Here is an 18419-nt window from a genome sequence, read left to right on the forward strand (position 1 = left end):
GCAAGTCCTAGGCAATGAATAACAACTGGGTGGAGCTGGCCATGATGTCATGGCTGGCTCTGCCCAGTTGTTGTTGTTTAATGACAGATCAGCGTCCCCAGGTCATTTGGGGACGCTGATCTGTTATTACAACTGGGCAGAGCGAGTCGGGAGATCACGACTGGCTCCGCCAAGCTGTCATTTGCATGAATATCAGTCGGTTTCGGCCGACCTTTCTCCATGCTTCGGCAGTCACTTCGGCTCAGCCGAGCCAAAGCATATGCCTTCGGCTCGGTTGAGCCGCTCGGCTGCCTTTGGCTGCTGTACGGGTTTTTGTAAATAGCCCATACAGCAGCCCTTCAGTTCGATTGAACCAAAGGGCAGAGGTGGCTGAAGAGAGCCAAAGGATAACCTGAAGCTAAGGCTGGATCCCTCAGCTCCTTAGTGAAAAACCCCGATAGAAAACAGATTTGTTTTTAATTGTTCTATTTAAACCACGACCCTGGTGCACTACAGCAAAATGCAAACATGCTACATTTGTTTGCAGTACACTGAATGGAACTGTATGGTATTGCACCACAGTGCAGAACAATGAGATACTGTGCAGAGACATGACTGGGGTGTACACATTGTACACTCACAAAAAAGTTTTTTGTGAAGATGTGCTGATCAAAGTAGAAAAAAATTGGCTTTAGTTCTGGTTTAAGTAATGACAAAGTTATTGCCAAATAAACAGACCCCTAGCAGAAATGTAAAAAATTGCTCTAGTCCAGAAGAGGTGTAGAGGTGTGAGAGCTGAACTGGTTAAGTACCAGCTATCCATACGGCTTTTTTTCTTTATCATTTTAAAGATTTTAGTGATGGTAAAGTAAAATTAGTGAACACCTATTCTATAGATAATTTTCTATTATGGGATTGGATGCTCACATTAATTCCAGATGATGTAATTATGGAAGGCTACCACCAAAACCTGTTGCATATTTTGTCTACCAAATTTGTGAATGGCTTACCGATTACAATCATGTTATTCAGTCCATCAAACACAGTCTTCTTTACTTTGGTCAACAAGTTCTCATGCACACGTAGCTCTTGAAGTGACTTGGGCATATTAGTTGGAAGCTCTTTTAAGCTGTTTTTGGATAAGTACAGTCTTTCCAGTTTTGGCAGAGAAGCAAAAGCACCAGGACTGATTGACTTGATTTTATTATTAACAAGGATTAATGCCTAAAAAAAGATATGAAACACTTTTAGGAGATTGCATTGAAAGATAAGTCATTAATGGCCTTTATTCTTTAAGCTGCTTTCCATTCCTAACATTCTGTGGGTTCAAATTGCCATCATTACTGTTTGCAAATATACATATAGCAAAATAATTAGCAGAAAAAGGGAAGACTGCAAATATCATTGCAGAATATTGAAAGAAATGAGTCAAACAAAAGGCAATGGTAACATTTTCTAGATCATATCACATGCAGTCTGTTCATTCTAAGTTTATCTCAGAGATCTTAAGGAACATGCATTATCTTTTTGATGTATAATAATAATAAAATATCTCACATGAAGCTGTTTGAGGTTTTTAAAATCATCATCTTTGATTTCCAAAATTTTGTTGTTCTGCAAATCAAGTAAAGTGGTATCAGGAGGAATGTTTTTTGGCACTTGATCCAGCCCTGAAAAAAAGTGAAATGATTTAACAGTTTTGTAATACATTGTTGCAAGCTATTTTTTTTAAATATTGTGTATGCAGATAAACATGAAATATTACATATTAATATTTGTATATACAGCCAACAGGTGGAGCTCTTGACACCATTTCACAAGTTCTTCTGTGTCTTCTTATCTGTTTTATTTGTTACAAAGCTAAATAGCTCAAGCATACATTTACATGCACAAGTGAATGAGTCAGAGCAGAAACTCAACTACCTCACTACACTTGATTTACTAAAGGGGTAGAGGTTGTTATTTTAGAAAAATAAACACACATGAAGCATCAGTATAAACTTAAAGAAATTATGTAAAACAAATTTGACCAATTATAGATTCCCTTTAAAGTTTTGGATAAAGTGAGAAAGAGATAACCACTGTCCTAATGACAAGAAATTTAGAGGAATCTCTAACACATGAAGCAAAAAATTGTTTGGCTGCAGTTCCTCTTTGGAACTGTATACTTCTCTTAAAAAAACACCAATTACCAATTATGCCTAATAATTATCCCTGATGGACATGCTTAAAGTAGTTGTAAACCCTTAATGCATCAATCCTTCCATTGTCATATAATATAATATCCATGCTTCTTGAAATTTTTCAAATGCTAAAAAATTATTCTTCCTATACCTATTTTGATGATATTTCACACTGTCCCAGGACCTCAATTACCCTGCACTCTCCAGCATTGATCGTTGTGCATCGGGCCATCATGATTGACTTGGATTACAACTCTAGACAGCTTGATTGACACTACATTACAATGGAGGACAAAAAAGGGCAGGGATAAAGCCTTTGTCCACATTATTATAGGGACAAGGTGCCAACCTGGATGGGGTGGCTAGGGCCATCCACGCTTTTTTTTCATAAAGGGACAGTACACTTTGTCTGGTTAAAATAGCAGTTAAAGGGTCTGGTATGAATTTTGAGGGGGACCCCAAGCATTTTTTTGAATGTTTTTCTTCAGGGCTTGTGACCTGGTATGGTTCACGAGTAAAGGCACATGCTTGCTCCCCCTACTTTGTTGGTTATGCCGAGGACACAGCGGGGATCGTGGACAAGGTAAGAGACTGTATTCCCGATTGTGGCTCGGGGTTACTGCTTATGGTACTGAAAATTAACCCCGAGCCACACTCGGGAATACCGCCATGGATGTTAGTGGGTGCATTTAAACATTATTTTGGGCTATACTCGTCTTATATGACGAGTATAGCCCAAAACCTATATTTTTTACACAAAAAGTGGGGGGTCGTCTTATACGCCGTCAAATACGGTAATAACTAATAGTAATTTCTGTCCCGGCTGCAGTATTAATCTACCCCAAGGATAATGTATTATTGCTGCATGTAAGGGGGTGATTATTATTGCTGCATGGGGTTTTTTTTTTTAGGGCACTCCGGCTCAAAAAGGTTCGCCATCACTGGTTAGGGGTATTAATGTACCCCTGAACTTTTTCCTGTGGGAGAGGGCGCAAAAATAAATGGCACCACAATTAACTAATATGTGCAATGTAGAGCACATGTGAAGCAATGTGAAAATCTTATCCTGGCCTAAAGCAACCCTGTTGTTAAAATAGAAATGGCAATAAAATATTTTTCTGCATAAATGTAAATACTTATCTCTCCCGGGCCACCAAACATCAAAAAGAAAGGTTATTGCCTGAACTCTCTTTCAAAAGCAACACTTATGGGATTGTCAATCTCCTGGTCCTCCACTGCGCTCTGTGGTTCCTCCTGCCAACCTCTATGTGGGCACAGTGAGGGACCAGGAGATTGACACTCCTGGAAGTGTCAGCTTCTAAAAGGACTCTAGACAAGCCTTTAAATTCATCACAGCAACATTTGGTAGCACAGACAGCAAGATAAGTAAGTAATAACTTTTTTTCTTTGCAGGCACAACAATGTTTTGGCATTTGTATTTTAGCAACAGGCACTTTAATAAAGAAACATTTTAATCAATATACATTTAAATAACAAAGAAAGCTGATATATACAGTATATAGGTTTACAATAATAGATTTAGATTTTATTCTGGTAAATTAATTATTCCCTTCAAGTAAATCAAAATCTAATGACTAAAATCTCATATAAGCCCTAACATGTTAACTTATTTTTTTTTAAACTAACAGGAGAGCAAGCCGTGAAGGTTCTTGTTTAAGTACTTCATCTCATGTCCCCCGGGTTAAGACTAGAAGCACCCAGTTAGTTATACAAAACTGTTGGTTATACAAAGCTAACAACTGTATAATACATACAACATGTGAATTTTTATTGCCTGAAAGTTTGGAGGCTTCAAAAAAGAAAACCTATTTTTCTCTTATTTTATTCTCCTTCTCTATGTGCTTTTTAAACCATAGAAAAACACAGACCACTTCACATTCTAAAGTCTCTTTCTTTCTCCTTTCCAGTAAATTGTTCACCTAAGCACATTGGACATAAAATGAATAGAGGGGGAGTTGACCGTTTTATGACTCTTATGCTAAAAGTATTTCCAAATTAAGCTGAAAGATGAAATGTGAATCCAAGAGCTCTGGAGAACAGATTTCTCATTTTCACCCTGAATGCCAAAAGAACATCAGACAGTTTAAATTAAAAACTCTCAGCGGGACAATTCTATGAAAAACTGATATGTAGCATAGATGAAGTCATGGAAATTAAAACATGTACCAACAATAGTATAGTGTCTTTACCCATGCTATATTTTGTTTTTGATCATGCGTAAAATGCTTTATTTCCATCTTTGTGTAATCTGATATGGCATTTACATTTCGGTTCAGACTAAAACAATGTGGAAATAAGCAAGTAACAGTAAAGGGTTACAAAATACAGTCTAGCTACCTGGGGTTAGCATATGCAGTCAATTAAATTAGCTAGATGTTCGTTCAATACTTTGCCAGTACCATCCCAATATTTTAAAGCCTATTTTCTTTTTTCTAAATTACGCTTGATTTTGTCATGTTACACTATTCGAATCCTGAACTTTTCATATTAAGTGCTTGATTTAGAACAGCCCTAAGTTTAAGCACCCAAAAAAAATATTACAGCTCTTGATAACATTTGCAAAGGACAGTACTGTGCAACAACCCACTGCACATTTTCAGGTATAATAAAATAATGATGTGAACACAAACAGCTTGTTCTACTCAACCTCTGATACCAGCATAGAGCTGGTGATGGTGGAGGTCAGGAGTCCCACCAATGCTCATCACACATCCAAAGGAAATTACCAGCAGCACCGTGGCCATCCAGCCGAGCTGTCATTGTAACCATCCTTGTTGGGGATAGTGTTCTAAATACCTAGAAGCAAACTATTAGCAAAGTAGGTCACAGCTTACACAACCCTTATGGCAGTCTGGTTATAGGTAAACTAATGGACAAACATTAGCGTCCTTTAATAATGGACAATAATAGGTCTTCTCGCACAGGTAGACAAGAACTGCCCACTACGAGACCAATGTGATCTGCATACCATGATCTGCAGGTCTAATCCAGAGCCACCAGGACCACTGGAATCCTCTTGACTTTTTTTCACTGTAGTAGTTGCAACAACAGTCTTACTGGTGTACAAGCATATATTAGCGTGTAGCGATTCCACACGGCTACCAATTCATACACCGCATCTGCCCAAGGGTTCCTGTGCCCTTGCTATGAATCTGTCCATCTTCTGATTGGGATGTGACACCAGAAGATATATATATATATGGCATCCCCCACTGTTGGCAGGTTTTCTGGAAGAGTTCTGATCTTGTGCTTTAATGTTCTAGTGTAGCATTGCCCATAAGGAAACACCTCAAAGGATGCAACTATGGGACTCAAAACTCACATGCATTTTTGAGCACTAGAAGTCTACCCCCCAGCTTGAGATGGACAGGTGGGGGCAAAACTTTGTGTGGAGGAGGGCTTCTCTGCGGACATGGTGTGCTTAGACTGCAAGCTACGCTTGCCCCTGTGGAGGTAGAGGGCCTAAGGGACTTAGATACATTCTTCGAATGCAAATGAAAAAATTGCTCATGGGCTAAAAAGGTAGACCCGATTTGCTACTGGAATCTTTGACTTTCTTGAGCTGACACAGGAAGATACTCTTTCCTTCTGTATGATGCATTCATAGATTAATATATGCACAAGTAAATATTTATTTCACTGGGGGTTAATGTTTAGGGTAAATAGAGGCTACAGGGTTGCCTTTAATGGGGTTACTGTTCTTTTGGGGCCACTGCCTCTTTAAGTGACAGTGGTATGGCACTAAGCAGAGTTCCGGTCAGGTCACTCCCCCCCATGAGGTTAGTGCTGGGAGTTGTTGTGCTTTTGGGGTGCTTGCCTCCTTAAGACTCTGCTGTACTGGCAGTAATTGAAGCCATTGACATGTTCAGTTTATGGCAATCTGCCCTGTGTGACGGTCTAAGGCTCCCGAGGGAAATGCAGAAGCCATAGTGGGCCCTAATTACTGTCTATTTTACTTTTTGCTTGTCTGGCAGTGTGTAAGCCATGGCTCCTGTGAGAGTAGAAGAAGGAATGGCTTACCTGCTGTACATCTGCAGCAAACTTACCAGGCACTACAGTCAGCAACCATGGTGAATGCAGACCACAACCAGATGTAGCCAAGGTGTTGAAAACCTGTAAAGGGGACACTGTGACAGTCCATAAGACTGGCCAGTCATATATTCCCCCAAGTGCAAAAAAAACCTACAGGTTTCCCATTAGAGAACTGGGTAATTGCAGCGGAAACTGCACATGGCAAGGAACTGCATAAGCTCAATGGGTGCAACTGGGGGGTCTACCAAATCTATATTATCTTGCCTGTCACTCAGCCAGTGACTTGCTTGAAAAGTCCAATATATTCACAGGAGGAAAATGATATGTCCTATCTTCTAGATGCTAGAAAAATGTTGATTTGTTCATATCTATGGAGGGGGTTTTGGCCACCAGCAGGGGCTGCCTCCTGTATTTTGTGTTTTAGTGCACCTAGCATCCTACTCTTGCTGTTGGCGATATACCTAATCTATGATTATCTAAAGCAGTGCTGTGTTCTTCAATAATCAAAAGAGAATATTAAAATAAACAAAACAACATTTTAAAAGCTCCAATTTGAATACCAGCTCTTTTCCAAATTAAACTTTCGTGTGCAATCGAAGCAGAACTGTTGCTAAAGCACAAAAAGAAATTGAACATTTTTCTGAAGATAACACACCAACATCAGGCATGCAGACATTGCATTATACAGTATCTCACAGAAATGAGTACACCCCTCACAGTTTTGTAAATATTTTATTATATCATTTCATGTGACAATACTGAAGATGACACTTTGCTACAATGTAAAGTAGTGAGTGTACAGCTTGTATATCAGTGTACATTTGCTGTCCCCTCAAAATAACTCAACACACAGCCATTGATGTCTAAACCGCTGCCAACAAAAGTGAGTACAATATTTTGTGTGGTCACCATTTTTTTCCAGCACTGCCTTAACCCTCTTGGGCATGGAGTTCACCAGAGCTTCACAGGTTGCCACTGGAGTCCTCTTCCACTCCTCCATGACGTCATCACGGAGCTGGTGGATGTTAGAGACCTTGCGCTCCTCCACCTTCCGTTTGAGGATGCCGCACATATGCTCAATAGGGTTTAGGTCTGGAGACATGCTTGGCCAGTCCATCACCTTTACTCTCAGCTTCTTTAGCAATGCAGTGGTCGTCTTGAAGGTGTGTTTGGGGTCATTATCATGTTGGAATAGTGCCCTGCGGCCCAATCTCCGAAGGGAGAGGATCATGCTCTGCTTCAGTATGTCACCGTAAATGTTGGCATTCATGGTTCCCTCAATGAACTGTAGCTCCCCAGTGCCGGCAGCACTCATGCAGCCCCAGACCATGACACTCCCACCACCATGCTTGACTGTAGTCAAGACTCACTTGTCTTTGTACTCCTCACCTGGTTGCCACACGCTTGACACCATCTGAACCAAATACATTAATCCCAGCTGTACCCGCCCCCTCCCCCGTCCGTTCCGCCAGTCAGCGCTGGCAGATCAGAGCAGGGAGAGGGGAATCCAGCCCCTCCCCCTGTCACGGCAGAGAGCCGTGACAGGATCGAGAGGTGAGGGAACCCGGTATGTGTTCCCTCACCTCCCGATCTACTGAGCCGACCTGTGACAGTCTCATTGTCACAGGTCGGCTTAGAACTATGAGGTGAGTGGAAATCACTCATCTCATAGTTCTCCTTTAAACAGCTGTATGGTCTTGGCCACCATGCTGAAGCTCAGTTTCAGTGTCTTGGCAACCTTCTTATAGCCTAGGCCATCTTTATGTAGAGCAACAATTCTTTTTTTTCAGATCCTCAGAGACTTCTTTGCCATGAGGTGCCATGTTGAACTTCCAGTGACCAGTATGAGAGAGTGAGGGCGATAAAACCAAATTTAACACACCTGCTCCCCATTCACACCTGAGACCTTGTAACACTAATGAGTCACATGACACCGGGGGAGAGAAAATGGCTAATTGGGCCCAATTTGGACATTGTCACTTAGGGGTGTACTCACTTTTGTTGCCAGCGGTTTAGACATTAATGGCTGTGTGTTGAGTTATTTTGAGGGAACAGCAAATGTATACTGATATACAAGCTGTACACTCACTACTTTACTTTGTAGCAAAGTGCCATTTCTTCAGTGTCGTCACATGAAATGATATAATATTTATAAAAATGTGAGAGGTGTACTCACTTCTGTGAGATACTGTAGCTGAATCTTCCAACATTCCTCCTATCATGTCTGCATTCATTAAAATCCTTTGGTCAAATATAATAATTTCTTAGTATTCATTCATATGTGAACAGGCTTTTTACAAGCACAAAGGATGTTCACCTATTGTGTTTCTAAGAAACTTTCTTGAGCACAGCAGAACTTTTTGTTTGTACCTAGGGGGAAAGGGAAAAAATTTACAAATGTTTCTAGTTGGTATAAAATGCAGCCAATTGCAATGTTTTAGGAACAATGGTAAACAATATCTCTCCATACAGGCTAATGGTCTTAATATTCCCCCCACTTTAACCCCCTCCCTGCATTAATGGTCAGTGGCAGCGCTGTTAACCACTACCTCACATTGGTGGGGTGGGATTTTACTTATGAGGGTAGGGGGGGTGGGGGTTATCAATGTTTACTTATCAGATCACCTACTCCTGTGCTTCTCTCTTAATGATGTTGGGCCAGGACTACAAGTCTACTGTCAGACATATATCACTCCTTACTGGCTTCATTTTAGCACTGAGTGCAGGAATGCAGAGAACATCCCGGCACCCAGCATACTGCTGCCACTCTGCAAAGTGCCCAACATGCGGCAGGCTGCACAGAGAGAGCTGGCAGGCCACGTGTTGGGCACCACTGACTTAGATTATGGATGTTGTTGATTTTTTAACTGCCTAAGTTTTTCATTTGGCTTCCATGAACTTAGTCCCATGGTTAATTCATTAGTTATTTTTAGCTTAATATAATGTTACAGTTTTATGGTTATTTTTCAGATTAAGTGACACTAAACTCAGAACTTAAACCTTAAAAATGCATTCAAGTACCTTAACTATTAACAAAAATGTATCTTATTTGTGTATAACTCGGCTGTAGATCTTCAAATCATCTCTAAATTGGTGCCGACACTGTCCTTCTTTCTGGAGGGTGGCTATTTTTTTTCACCATGGTCCCTGTGTGTGTTGTAAAGTAGCCACCACTCCAAGCTTGCTCCTGCGGTGGACAACAATCTCACATTTAGTTTACTAATTTGTAATGAGATTGTAGTCCATCACAGGAGTGAGCTTGGAGCGGTGGCTACTTTACAACACACACAGGGACCATGGTGAAAAAAAATAGCCACCCTCCAGAAAGAAGGACAGTGTCGGCACCAATTTAGAGATGATTTGAAGATCTACAGCCGAGAGATACTCAAATAAGATACATGTTTGTTAATAATTAGGGTACTTGAATGCATTTTTATGATTTAACTCCTGAGTTTAGCGTCACTTTAATGTTTTGTAAAATTCATAAAAAGAGTTGGTTTTAGAGGAAGATTAACACAAAAAACAAGGACAAGAGAGTGAGTAAAAAGCTTATAGGCATTATTGCTGTCAGAGAATACTGGAGGTTGAGTGTCAGAAAGTTAATAGATAATTATTAACTTTATAATACATGACATGATTATAATCAGTGTCATGTTTCTTTAACTATAGAAATCATGAGAAATGTATGTGCATAACCATTTTCATCCCACATTAATTCCCCACATCTATGATTAAACTGCTTCCAAGGTGAAATGAATCAAAAGGAAAATGAGCAGCATCAAAAGGAATGCATGATTGTTTTATGCATTGAACACAATGATAAACATTTAATTAAAGAAAAAGAAGGAGTTGGCGGAGGTGTGTCTTTGTTGCATTGTATACCAATGTTTTTGGTTGTACATGAAAGAATGCATTCACAGAAACTGATATGATTTAATAGGTTGCATGACACTGTGAACTAACTGTGGAAGCTGGAAACAGGCCAAAAATTGCAAACATGGTAATTAGGCTCAGCATTATCTCTATGACAGCCCAGCATATGTTTCCAATGTAATACAGCCCAGGGTGTAGTTATACTGTATTGCTGTATTCCAAACGCCATGAAGACACTATTAAATCATTTTTGTGGTTTAAAGAACTGTCAGAAAAGATGCTGATAAAGATCACATCCAGGAAAAAACCCAAGTGAAAATGGGATAAAATGACTGGACTCTTTACTGTGGTGCAGTTTGCTAGCTTCATTAATATGATGAGTAATTATAATGAGTTATGTTTATAAATGAATAAACTTGATTAAAAAATAAATTACATTTATATAGCATTGTGCTGTACCATATAAAATTACTAGACCCTGAATAAGAAATTTAAAATTACTATAAAACTTTTTTTACAAACATGCCTGTTAAGTTTTACTTGGAGATATATTTTCAAAGTGAAGAATGATTAAGGAATAATGGGCACATTTATAATGCAGTGAATGTGCAGTTCATCAAGTGAATCAATCACTGCAATTTAAAACACATGCACCAGGATGTTTGATGAATGTCACATTACCTGCTTTATAAAGAAAACAAAAATGTTTCTGCCATTTAACTACATCTATAAAACAACTTCATCATCCTTGTATTGCACCAGTCGATGCATATTCAACTCCCTTTGCCCAGCCATTGGATTTCCCATTCTTCCCTGGGAAATTCCAGTGTCTGTACCATTTGTTTTTAGAATATAGCTGTTAAATTCACTGACACCAAATTTTTTTCGCAGTTGATTCCTATACAGACCCTCCTTGCTCAACTCTGCCTCGTGTATTTCAAATGCAGATTGTAGCTGAAATCCTTATCTCATAATTCCACCATTTGCCCTTTGCAAAACTAAAACAACAAATAGTTTTATCCTATGTATAGTGGGATGAGATGCTGGTGAATGGCCAAAGAATGCAGCTGTGGATTCAACCATTATTATAAATATTCTTAAAAATGTATGTAGTGAAAGAACTTACCAATATCAGAGCATTGGACAACACGAAGGTGACACTGACAGCGGAATGGGCACATAGGTCCAACTGGCTCTATATCTTCTTTGATGTCAATACCAGATCCATCATCTTCGAGCATAAAATCAAATATACCTCTTTGGTGGAAGGGCTTGGAGTAGCAGAATGTGACAAACAAAGTGAGAATGATAGCTGCCCTCATATTGTCAGATCATTTATCACTATCAATATGAAGTAACCTGTAAGTACAATAAAAGAGTAATTGAAAGAGTGAGGCAAATGTGTATTTTGTAGTTTCATTCTAATGTAACATAGTGCTGGCATGACATTTGTAACATTTCACTAACTTAGCCATTCTAGGAAGCTTATACTGAGAGCACAAAAGCTGCAACTGCTGACCACCATCTCAAAATGGTAGTTTAGTGGCTTTCTCTGGTTTCATTACTTTGAAACTCTGATCTGGAATAAGCAAGAAAATCAAGCAAGCAAATATCTTGATTTTAGAGAGTAATTGTAAATCCACTGTGAGAATCACAGTTTGTCAATTATGTACAACTCTTTTGTAAAAAGAAAGTGACTTGACAACAGAAAGTAGGAAAAAGAATGTACTACCTTAAAATGTGGGGACAAAAGAAGTGATCTAAAAGTACTTACACATGTCAGTCTGGACCTCAGACAAACACATTTCCATATCCTAACTGTTTTTTATATGAGCAGATACTTAGCCTCAAAAAGCCTATTCAAGTACTAACTATCATCAAAAAAAGACCAAAACATCCCCTCTCCACAGATACATGTATAAGTGCAGCACTACATAGAAATGCATGATGTAGTTATTAGCCACATAGTTAGGAAGGGTATTTATGGATCTGTATTGGTTATATAGCATTGGACATCCTACATAAAGGGCACAAGACAGACTGCTTGATGCCATAGTGCCTTTTAGATTACACATTGGCTACAAAACACAACAAATATTGATGTACGGTGCACATTTCATTCATTCATTTTCAGTAACATCAAATCTTTGTCTTTTCATTATTTTGAACCAGATGTAAGTCAAGGCATTAAAGTGTACCTGTCAGACTTTTTAAACATTTAAAAAATAAAGCCCTATATTAGTTAAGAAATATTCTAATCCACAATGCAGTCTATTACCAAGTGCCCAACTTCTCTGACTTCACAGCTAAGCCCCATCCAATGGTACGCCCTGACCGCACATGATCCCATTATTCCTTTACAGTACCTCAGTGAACAATAAGTGAGTGGAATTTGGGTCGTGAAGGCTTAGCTCAAGAGGTAGAGTAACAGGTGGAAGGCCTGGGTTGGGACTTTAGTTTTAAATGTTTAAAAATTATAACAGGTTTATTGCTCAAATACTGTGGGGCATTTTGATGGGACTAGTTAGATTTAGCGATCCTTCAAGAATAGGGGAAAACATTTTGCATCCAAATGATGAGCAAAAAAGTTACACAGAATAAACTGATATAAAATGATATAGCTGGCAGATGAGAGTCCTTTAATTTAGCACTCTGTACTTTTTTAGAGACCCCAAGTCTCTAATTTATTATAAACTTTAATGAAAGGAAAATAACTGTTTCCATCCCTTACGGCTATGAGCAAAAACAAAAAGTCAAGGTAAACTAAGTAATGTTTTACATTTTCCCCTTCTTTAAAACCTTTTTTTTTTAGGTAGGAGCATAACAATATCAATTAACAGAGGTCTGTTGCTAAAAGGAATGTAAACAGTCACAGTGATCTGTCATTTGACACTGTTATGCACACTTAGAGGCTTGCAGACATAGGTCAGAAAGTTGACAGGACAGCAAATGTCAAACTTTAGGAGACCTCCGATTCAAGTTGAATCATACCCAAACAAAGTAGATAAACTAAAAATGGAACTTGATTGCACAGTTACAAAGATTGCACAGTTACAATAGTTTAAGACTGAATATTCAGACTTCTACATATGACTAGTCATGACAGATTTTTTAAAACTGTTTATATTAATTGCTGCCTGAAGAAATAATTTTGCAGTGCATCAATGCTAGACCCAAAGAATTGTCTGGAATAACTCCAATTCCACCCTACCTTTTAGGTTTAACTTATGTTCTGGCAATATTCTTACACTAAACCAAATGTCTAGGGGTCTGCTGTAGTTTTTAGGCATTTTTCTTTTCTTATTTGGTTCTATGGGTCTCTGTACAGTATTACTCTTTGTACTGTTTACTTATTTGTAGGTAATGAAAGAAGTTTACATGGCCTTTAATTACTCATTGTTTCTGTGCACATTCCAAGTGCTAGAGGCAGACATTGAGGGATGATCTCAATGCAGATTAAACATATCAAATACTTTAGTGTATAGTCCAAAAGTTACAATATGTGGGCTATCACAATCATGCAAAATGTAGCAAAAAAGACACTGGAACCTTGCAGAGCTTTGCACTTCAACATGCTTAAGTGCCTCAAAGGTATATATATTTTTTAAAGTATTGAATAAATCTCCAGTGCACCAAAGCTGCATGGAGAAAGAGCCATAGTACCAACAGAAATTATATACATGAAATAATCTTTTTTATCAACCAAAAAAGAAATCGGAAAGCTTTTAGCTAACATATCTATCAGTAGGAATGAGCTTTGGCCTGTTTGCAGTTCGACAAAGCACAGAACAAACTAGTCATATTTGGTCAGTTCACTAGCCAGAATAATCAGCTTTGTAAATAAACTGGCCAGGAATCTCATTTAGTGGCAGTAGCATTACTGTCACTAAATGACAGATCTCTGTCCACCTTTGTGTAGATAAACAAACCAGCCAAGGTATGGTCATTACCATATTTGGTCAATGATGTCATCCATTTGTTTACAAACAGATACTGCCTAAGGATCTGTCATTTTGCAGTGGTAGAGAGGCAGGGAAAGATCGTTGGTCATTGTGGTAGAGTGACAAGATCATCGGGTGGGCAGTAGACATGTGCGATTCGTTTCGTTACGAATCGAAATTCGTACGAATTTTCCTGAAATTCGTAAATTCGGAAGCATCCGAAATCCGAATTGCAGTTTCCGAATTATATCCGAAATACGAAATTCCGTTTCTTTGAAACAGGAACTAATATTACCCCTGTAAATGAGGTTGAACAACATGACAAGATTTTTTTTTAAATCCGAAATACGGATCCGCTGCTGCTGAGGGTTGCATTACAATACACAGGCAGGAAATACGAAATTCCGTTGACGTATATTCGTTCCGTTACGAACATCCGTTATATTGAAGTTAAAAAGCAAAGTACATTTGTTAATATTTTGGAGTTGATGGTAGTTTTTTTTTCATCCGAAATACGAAATTCGTCTACGGAATCCGTTAACGGAATTCGTATTTCGTTTGGTTGACCAATCAGAGGTTTTCTCTTCTGCTGACAGTTGCATTACAATACAGTCAGGAAATACGAAATTCCGTTCGTTATAGTGAAGTTAAAAAGCAAAGTACATTTATATTGGAGTTGATGGTAGTTTTTTTTAATACGAAATACGAAATTCGGATCCGGAATCCCTTAACGGAATTCGTATTTCGTTTGGTTGACCAATCAGAGGTTTTCTCTTCTGCTGACAGTTGCATTACAATACAGTCAGGAAATACGAAATTCCGTTCGTTATAGTGAAGTTAAAAAGCAAAGTACATTTATATTGGAGTTGATGGTAGTTTTTTTTAATACGAAATACGAAATAACGGATATTCTGAAACGGAACGAAACGGAACAAATTTTTTGACGGCGCACAAGTCTAGTGGGCAGGTGATTGTGAATGAAGCTGCATTAACATTGCTGGATGACGTGATTGACAATCAATTTACATCTTGAGACACTGTTTCCTTTTTATTTTGTATTGTAATCAATGACTTTGTCTAAAGTGGTGTGTTGTTTATTAACTTTACATTTTAGGGGAAATTAGTTATAAGGGATACTAATGTAGCCTCTACTCTTGGGGCAGGGGGCTCGATATCTGGGGGGCCCTCCTATTACAAAGCGAGCTTCCAGATTTTGGTTAATCCTGCTTGCAAACCCATATGTCCTCTTTGGGACCAGATGTTGGGGTGAGGGCTTTATCCCATAAGCTTAGGGACAAGGTGACTTGCAAGGCTGTTAAAGATATGTTGGCTGGTTTGGTTCAGAAAGGGGGCCAAATGCACCACCACCCTTCCTTTCCTGGCTGTCAAGGCTGGGAATAAGAGCCTTATTCTCACATCCAGTACCTAAGAGGATGTGGAAGTTTGCTTTCAATGGGACTTATTGGAATCTGGAAGCTCCCCTTACAAGGTGACCCCAGATAATCCACTCCACAACTAGGGGAATAGGTATGGGGTATAACAATACCCCTCATTCCCAAAAGAAGGTAAAATGTAAATAAAGATATTCACACCATGATAAAGTCCTTTATTGCTAAAAAAAGAGGTAAACAATGTCCCACTATGCAAATTCATCATCCATGATCTCGCCCCACCACACTGCCCCCATAAAATGATAGAATGACGGATCCAGGGAGTGCAGCAGGGCAACATCGCGGGAAGCTGGAGAGTGTAAGGGGGGACAGAGGGGAGGTGTGGAAACATCATCAGGCAGTGGGAAAACATCACATGGGTGTCAGGACTTACATTACTGAACAACAAGATTTAAGATGCATTCACATTGGGGGATATTGGTTTTTTTTTTTGTATTTTCAATAAAGGACTTTTTTCACATTGTCAGTATGTATTTTATTTACATTTAACTATTTGTGGGAATGTATGAGGGGTATCAATGTGAACCTGTACTCCTTTCCCTGAAGAAGTGGTGAATATCTGGGGGCCTCTTCATTCTAAAGGGGGCTTCCAGACTCCTACAATTCCCCCACAAACTCCCACATTCCCTTTTGGACTAGATGTGGGGAAGAGGTCCTTGTCCAGTCAATATTGGGACAACATGCCTTGCAAGTGGGGGAGACTTTGACAGCCCCTTGCACAGTAGTCTCCTAATGTTGACAGGCATGTGGACTAGTATGGTTCAGGAAGAGGGGCACATTTTGCTGCCTTCTCTTTTCTGACCCAGGCTGCATGCATGAATAAGGGTCTGCGTTGAATTTTAGGGGACACACCATTTTCCCATTCCCTCCTTTGTCCCCACTTGCCACTAACCCCCTTTTTTAAAGTGACAGTACACATCTTTAAATAATTGCCATGGGGTTCCCTGTACAATTCAAGCCAGACCTATCCAGGTATGCAGTCAGGTATACAGCAAAAGGAAGGTAGCAAGAGTATGCTCCCCCTTCCTGAATCATTTCAATTCAAATGCCTTTTAACATTGGGAGGGTACCTTGATGGGGGTTAAAGTTGGTCCCACCTTGCTCTGGTTTTGAAGGGACAAGGGCCCTTTTCCCACATCTGTTCTCCAAGAGGGTGTGGGGGTCATATAGGAATTTATAAGGCATATTTGATCAATGAAGTCACCCTTAATCCCCAGCCAGTTTTTTTACACACAGAAATCAGGGGTTTTGACTGTCATTTGGGGCCTAAGGGTGGCAGAGTACCATCATTAGATGGCAGGTCTCATAACAATGCAGGTCTTATAACAGTGGGTAAACATTGCCAGGTGGTAGGAAAACATAATTGGATGGTGGGGTAATGTAACTAAATTTGGATCTACATCATTGGACAACATGATTGGGGATGGATTTACATTGGGGGACACTGTTTACATTTTCTACAAGAATATTTTCATGGAGTATGTGTGTTTATTTACATTTTACTTTTTTTGGGAAAGAGTAATAAGTAGTACTAATTTATCTAATACTCATTACTCTTGTGGGGGATATCAAGGGGCCACTTTTTCTAAGTCTCTCCACAAACCCCCACATCCTCTTGAGGATGGAATGTGAGGAAGAGGCCTTTGTCCCTAATACTGGGACAAGGTGCCTTGCAAGGACGGAAGACCCCAAAGTTAAAAGACATATGGCCTGGCATAGTTCAGGAAAGGGGTGGGGAGCAGCATGCTTGCAGTGTTTCCTTTCCTGGCTAAGGATGGGCTGCATGTTCGAGTCGAACATAGCATGTTCTAGCGTTCGCTAGACTTCTGTAGATCAGACTTCTGTATATATTAGAGTTCTATATAAATATCAATAAAATGTATATAAATGTCATTTTTGCTTCAGCAGGTTCTATGCATCATATAGATGCGCCACTTTACGGTCAGTGAAAGGGGACCCCCAAGGGACAATATATAAAGGGATTTTTTATTTTTAATGTTTCATTTTAAGTGATGTTAAACCACTGCTCCTTTAAAAATTGTATTTTTTAAAAGTGTTTTTTTCATTGATACATGTCCCCCAGGGCAGTACCCGGATCCCCATACACTTTTTATGGCCAATTAATTGCATATAAGGCTTCAAAATGGGGACATTTAATTTTCTGAGTTCTACCCCCATAGACTTGCATTGAGTTCTAAGTTCGAATTAGAACTTTTTCCATGTTCGAAAGTTCGAGTTAGAACCGAACACGGGGGTGTTCGGCTCATCCCTATTCCTGGCCACCCAAGCTTCATACCTGGATAAGAGTCAAGTATCTGGTATGGATTTTAAAGGGAACCCAGGCCATTTTTCCCCTTTTTTAAATGTCACCTTTAAAAGGCTAGATCATAATGTTCTGTAACTTCACATGCATCTTTAAAGCATCCTCAGAACGTTGTATTTAAAAGATTTGTGTATTTTTAATGTTGCCTTTATAGCTGCATGAAAATGTCTTCTCCCTGCTAAAATGTGTTTTAAAAAAACAAAACATTTTTGCATTGGTTTATATCTTGGCAGTGCACAGCTTACAATTCCCTTAATAACAATAGCTCACAAACTGGCTTTGAAAAAGGCCCCAAAGAAATGGCTGGTTTCGGCTCCCATAGACCTCAATAGGTTCAGCACTATGTTCGGGGTTCATAGACTTTCTGTTGGGTTTATCAAACCTCCTTTGTCCAGTTTGCTCATCCCTAACTATCAGCAATGATCACTGTTGTAAGTTTTAATCATAGGGGTCTATTCACGAAGCTGCCGAGGGCAGCCGAGTGAATGACCGATCTGAAGTGAAGTGAGCCGAACACTGTTCGGCTATTCACTTCAGGCTGGTACGGCTAATTTCAGCCATACATCGGCTGAAATCAGCCGTACATCGGCTTGCTTCGTGTGGCTTCGGGTCGGCC

The 18419-nt window shown here is 39.4% G+C and overlaps 1 protein-coding gene across 1 annotated transcript in view; it reads right to left on the reverse strand.

Moving 5' to 3' along the window:
• Window positions 1-18419, reverse strand: part of DCN (decorin) — a 50880-nt gene that overhangs the window by 25680 nt on the left and 6781 nt on the right. The window contains exons 2-4 of the mRNA XM_018560242.1: window positions 11215-11447; window positions 1537-1649; window positions 990-1203 (exon numbers count right to left, since the gene is read on the reverse strand). Of these exons, the coding sequence (XP_018415744.1) occupies window positions 990-1203; window positions 1537-1649; window positions 11215-11410 (523 nt within the window). The 5' untranslated portion in view covers window positions 11411-11447. The remainder of the gene's footprint in view (window positions 1-989; window positions 1204-1536; window positions 1650-11214; window positions 11448-18419) is intronic.

Source organism: Nanorana parkeri, unplaced genomic scaffold, assembly GCF_000935625.1.
Source record: "Nanorana parkeri isolate BGI_ZX_2015 unplaced genomic scaffold, ASM93562v1 scaffold442, whole genome shotgun sequence".
Lineage (NCBI taxonomy): Eukaryota > Metazoa > Chordata > Amphibia > Anura > Dicroglossidae > Nanorana > Nanorana parkeri.